Source organism: Pteropus vampyrus, unplaced genomic scaffold (assembly GCF_000151845.1).
Source record: "Pteropus vampyrus isolate Shadow unplaced genomic scaffold, Pvam_2.0 Scaffold67, whole genome shotgun sequence".
NCBI classification, from domain to species: domain Eukaryota; kingdom Metazoa; phylum Chordata; class Mammalia; order Chiroptera; family Pteropodidae; genus Pteropus; species Pteropus vampyrus.
Genome location: NW_011888848.1, coordinates 7,802,623 through 7,808,008, shown reverse-complemented (window position 1 = coordinate 7,808,008; position 5,386 = coordinate 7,802,623). Strand labels below are relative to the sequence as shown.

Genomic DNA, 5,386 nt, shown 5'->3' with positions numbered 1-5,386 from the left:
TTTTTTCCTTTTCTTATCCATTCCATTCTATTTTATTTAAAAAAATGTGATATTTGCAGACAATGTACATTCTCTTGGGTCATTTCTCAAAAGCCACAAAATAAATTCTTTAGTTGGGGTTGCTGTGAATATGAAACAGAAGGAAGAAGAGCTTGATTTGGAGTTTCTTGTTGAGAGCAGGCAGGGCAAACTACAGGGACCGTAACTGAGCAGCTACAGAGTTTTATTACCCAAGCATTAAAAAGGACCTTTTTAAATGTTCCCCTTTTAGCACTCTTCAATGACTGTTGTTCCAATCAAGGAGTAAAGCTTTTTCTTAACAAGTCGAAATCCTGAGCTTAGGATCAGAGTTCGTCTGAGGCTGGATGAGAAGCGACCTCGACTAAAGAAAAAGTCCCTGAAACTGGTCCACGAGCAATTCTCCTGCTTAAATACAAGTGTAAGCTCAAAAGTGGGTACCACACTAGAGTCACACACAATCCTATCCAGCTTTATACATACATTTTCAACCTCCATGTTCACGAGCATAACACAACCTCTTAGGCCGCAGGGCTCCGTGGAGGAGAGCCGAAGGACATCTTGAGCAATTCTCTGGGTCAGTTTCTCAGGGACGAGGACTTTTGAGCAACCTAGTTTGGTTTGCTTTGATTTGGACAGACAGTTCTCCAGCATTTTAACCAAACTCTGGCAAGTTGTCTCCTCAAATATCACCTCGTTGAGATTGGGTTCGGGAACAACATAATCCCAGTAGTCAAAATCTGCAGAAAATAGAGGTTTAAAATTAAAAGAAATCTAGGAACAAGAAAAGCACGCCAAGATTGGCTGCATCTATCTATCATATCTACCTGTTTTTAATATTAGTTTGGGGGTTAGCTGATCTCACTTTGCTGTTAACTAGTGGGGTAACAGAACAAGTCATCTGATCTCTGAGACTGAAAATTAATCTATGAACTAAAGGTTTTGATAAATAAGTTAGATAACCATTTTTCTTTAGATTTATGTGTATATATACATATACAATCTTAAAGACCATGCATCAAAAATTTATGATTATTACTGATTTTCTTTCCTTTCTTGCTCCCTTATTTGCTTATGGGGACTTTCTATTTGTCTTACAGAGAACATGCATTACTTCTGGAATAAAATATGGTTATATGTTTTTTTTTTTTAACTTCTAAGAATACATGAATTTATTATTGTAAAATATCAATTTTTTTTGCTATTGTCCTTAAGCGATGAATTTAAGATGACTCTGAGGAGCTATGTTAAATATCTATAAATTTGTTTCTTTAAAAGTCTTTACTGAAATAACCTGTAGATACCAATTTTAGCTTCAACTTCTTTGATTAAAAATTGCTCAAAGAAGACCTTTTAGGTCCAGGAGGATATTTTTAACTGGCTGGGTAGTTTTCCATAGCCAAGCAAAACAAAATAGTCCTAAGAAAACAAACTTAGGTTTGCGCAAAGGAAAAGAGATAGCTCTGCATTTGGTCACCTATCTTCCAAATTAATCCTACCACTTGGCAAGATGCTGCAGTCAACTGAGCAGGGTGCAGACAGATGCCCTGCAGGCACCATTCCGTAAACCTACTTCACCCTTATAGGCTGTAGTGGTTTCCTTTCTTCATACTAGGTATTCACTTAGATCATTGTGTATGTGTTTTTTTTTTACAACTATGAAACAAATGAAACAAATGAAACAAATGCATTCTACATTATAAGGCTCCATATTTTATCTATGTTGAAGATAAAGAATTTTAGAGCTTTGGCATATAAAATTACATCAACCATTTTGCATTCTAAATGAGGAAGACCCAAAGATCTGAAGCAATTCGTCATCGGTGACAGAGCAGTGTTAACTTAAAAACTGCTGTTTAAAATTGTAAATGACAGTATTTCCAGCATCACTACTGTTTTAAAGTTTTCTTCTGGCATTGAAAATGGAATAATGGTTATATCCACAAATAGAATATTACTTGGCAATAAAAGGAATGCATTTTGATATAAGCAACACCATGGAAGGATCTTAAAATCATTAGGCTGCACAATAGAAACCAGATACAAAAGAGTACATATTATATGATTCCATTTACATGAAACTCTAGAAGCAAAAGTAAACAGGGAGTAGGAGAGTGGGCAATTAATGGTAAATGGGTACATGGGGATTTCGGGGGAGGGAGTCATCATGATAGTGGTTACAAGAGTGATTACATTTGTTGAAACACAATAACTGTACACTTAAAATTCACCAACACTTCACAGCCATGTAGAGTAAGGAATCTATCTTTTCATTCCAAAGAGCCTATTAGCAGCAGACTAGACTAATGGAGTCCTCAGTATTTTATTTTTTGCTTCTTTTGTTTCTCACTATCATGGACAGAAGATGCTAGAAAGTTTGGGAAGGAGTTTCCACAGATGGATTTTGTGGCACCTCCATCGGGGAAAGGGGTGACACCGCATGCCTACCAGTCCGGTCCGAGATGCGGAGGGGCTGCAACCTTTGGAGGGATGAGAGGCAGAGAGCTGGGAAACTCACCATTTAGCAGGCTCCTCGGGTTGAAGCCATGGTCCAGCAACTGGGAGATGCTGCCCGGGTTCTTACTGCTCAAACTGCCAGTTGCAACCATGGTCAACGGCTCTGTTTCCCTCGCGGGGCGGAACGGCTTTTCCGAGGCGCTGGAAAAAGCAAGCAACAAGGACAGATTTGCAAGAGCAGGCAAGACGTGCAGAGGCTCCTAAAGTGCTCCGCGTCCCCGAAGCGAACTAGCCGAGGCACTCATTCTCCAAAGGGAAGGAACAGACTCCTGCAACTGAAGTGTACAAAGCTTCGGGAGCGGGAACTCCAACTACAGCCGCAACCTGAAACTCATTCAAAGTTAGCAAAACTTGTTGTTCACTTGCTCCGCGGAGATCACCCCCGCGGCCTACGCAGCGGCGGCCCCCGCCTCTACTGCTCCCCCACTTAGGCCGCCGCCTCGCTCACCTGCCGGGAGTTCGCAAGTCGGACGCGCTCTATGGCAACGCTGCAGGGTAAACTGAGGCAGGCACGCTACTCTGGAGCCCCCTCCCTCGGGGGCTCAGTGACCTGCAGACCCCAGCAGTGATCCGCTCCCAGCTTTGACCCAACCCAACCAGCTGCATCGCCTTTGGGACAGCGAGCACTTTATAGGCCCAGCCTCCTCACCCGGCCCGGCCCGCCCACCTGCACCGCCCGCCCGGGCCTTGTGCCCTGCCCCTCCCTGGGCCGGGTCGCATTTCAACTCCGACTCTTCCAGCTGGCTAAGGAGAGTCATTGAGAATTGAGGACAAGATTGCAGTACTGTTGATACCTGCTATTTCCAAAGTGGGCCACGAGTCACCGTGACCGCAATTCCGGGTGCACGACTCGCCCCAAACTGACCAGTCCCCCGCCACCAACCTGGATGCTTCGGCGCGACCCCTCCCCCAGCGCGTGCGCGCGCACTCACGCCGCTGGTGCCCTTGCTGTTTCTGTCCGGGGCAGCGGGGGAGCTTTCTGCCCTTTGTCTGTTACCATGACCTGAGGCTTTGCTGTGTCATACCGAACATTTTGCTTAACTCTGTTTGGATGTTCGGTGAGCATTATTTATGCACCTAGTTCTGGTCTCTAACCAAGTCAACTTTATTCCATGTCGCCGGGTTTCTATGTCCTCTCCTGAACGCAGTGAGATCTAGCTTTCCTTTCCGGCATCGAAGGCTCTCCAGCGTTGTAGGAAGGGTCTTCATCACTCACTGCATTCCTGGGCTTCCGGCACCCTTCGTGCTGTTTCATCTATGACTAATGCATTTTCTCCGCGAGAGGGGTGAGCCTGGTACTCTTCCAATTAGACCTGGCTCCGGAGCGCCGGGAGCTTGAATGAAGGGGAGCTTGCCAAGAAACTAAACAAAACCATTAGTGGGATCTTAGCTGCCTCCTTCACTCGCCTTATCGCTGGGAGCAGTTGTCATTCCCGGAGGCAGAAGTTGCTGGAGAGCTTTGCCAGGGGGAGGAACATGGGCTTGGGCAGTCTTGAAGGGTCTTGGGGGCAATGAAGATACAGAGTTTTGTATCCTGTCAGGGATAATCCCCTGAGACTTGATTCGCAGTCCTGAACATGAGCGCATCATGGGGGACGGGGAGCCCAAGAAAGAAGTAACATGTTCGCACAACGCATGAGCAACAAGCTAAACTTATGTTTTCTCCCAAAGTTTCTAAGCCACCCTTTTCCCCGCTTTGGTGTGCTAGTAGAAGACGATTTGTTCCGAGTGGCCGCCGTCCCTAATGACGGGGATGGGTCTGGGGAAGAAAGGCGTGGGGATGCCTGGAGCGGGGAAGACTCTTCCAACAAAGAGCAGGTCCTAGTGTTGGCTCTCTGGTCTATAGGATTACTTTGTTACTCATAAGCATCTGCAGGTTGGGGCCTTGAAAGGCAGTTTCAGCTGTCCAGGCTAAAAATTCAGTAAGAAAAACAACAACATAAGGGGTAAGGAGGATGTGATAAACAGATCAGTGGGAGGACATTGGAGGCAGGGCCGCAGAAATTAAAGCCAGCTTGACAATCCATTTTTAACTCCATTCAGGAAGCTGTATTGCCTGAAGGTCAGGAGAACCAAGGGAAGAGATGCTGGTAGGCTGGTCTTTGAAAGCAGATTTCCACTTCTATTTCTATAATCGAAAAGTGGAAAATAAACAACCCCATTTAAGCCGATTAAAAAGCAGTTTTAGTGGCTAGTGTGTTCATGACTAATGGATATGTGCCCCTCGTCAGATCTCAGATGCCAGCTGCCTGGCAGCGGGAAGGAGGTGAGTGGGTGCCAGCCACAGAGCCTCCTTTCCTTTTCGGGGTGGGGAGGGGGGAGACGATATTAAACAAGCTGCCTCTTACCTGCCTCCAAGGAGAGTTTTTAGGATTAATAATTTCCGGTTAATGAGTGGTCTGAACCTACACTGGTGAAATGAAGAAATTGCCCATTTCAATTTCCTTAGGGTATTTAGGCATAACTCATAAATTAAGAACTCCCAAAGGGCCAGAAAGATTATTAGACCTTTAGAAAGTAGCAGTTACTCTCAGCTCACCTAACTGAAAATTTGCAAAGCCCTTTGGGATTTTACTGGAAAAAATAACTTACCTATGTTGCGAAAGACTTCAAATAATATTCTTTTTGATGAAGTGAGCCTTGCTCTCAAATTACAGAGCACAAGAAATGACTGATATAGAACACATACCTGGAATAATCAGTAGAGATTGTCTGGGTTTTATTTACTTAAAAGGATAAAAAGCATCCTATTACCACTAGTTTGCACCTTTGCAATGTTAAATAAACTGAGCTGATTTTTAAAAAAGAAATATAGACCAGAATTATGGAAAACTAAGTGCCATCATTGTGT

General features: G+C 44.4%; 1 protein-coding gene across 4 annotated transcripts; it reads right to left on the bottom strand.

Moving 5' to 3' along the window:
• Positions 1-3,573, bottom strand: DDIT4L (DNA damage inducible transcript 4 like). Of its 4 annotated transcripts, none has more exons than XM_023531398.1 (3): positions 3,561-3,573; positions 2,537-2,676; positions 1-758 (listed from the first exon to the last, which is right to left on the bottom strand). In XM_023531398.1, exons 2-3 carry the CDS (start codon positions 2,625-2,627, stop codon positions 268-270), a joined length of 582 nt encoding a protein of 193 aa, XP_023387166.1. In that variant the 5' UTR covers positions 2,628-2,676; positions 3,561-3,573; the 3' UTR covers positions 1-267. The 4 variants fall into 4 exon arrangements, with proteins under 4 accessions (XP_023387166.1, XP_023387167.1, XP_011359822.1 ...); XM_023531399.1 differs by lacking the exon at positions 3,561-3,573 and adding an exon at positions 3,419-3,480; XM_011361520.2 differs by lacking the exon at positions 3,561-3,573 and adding an exon at positions 3,330-3,437.
• Between the last annotated feature and the right edge of the window lie 1,813 nt (positions 3,574-5,386).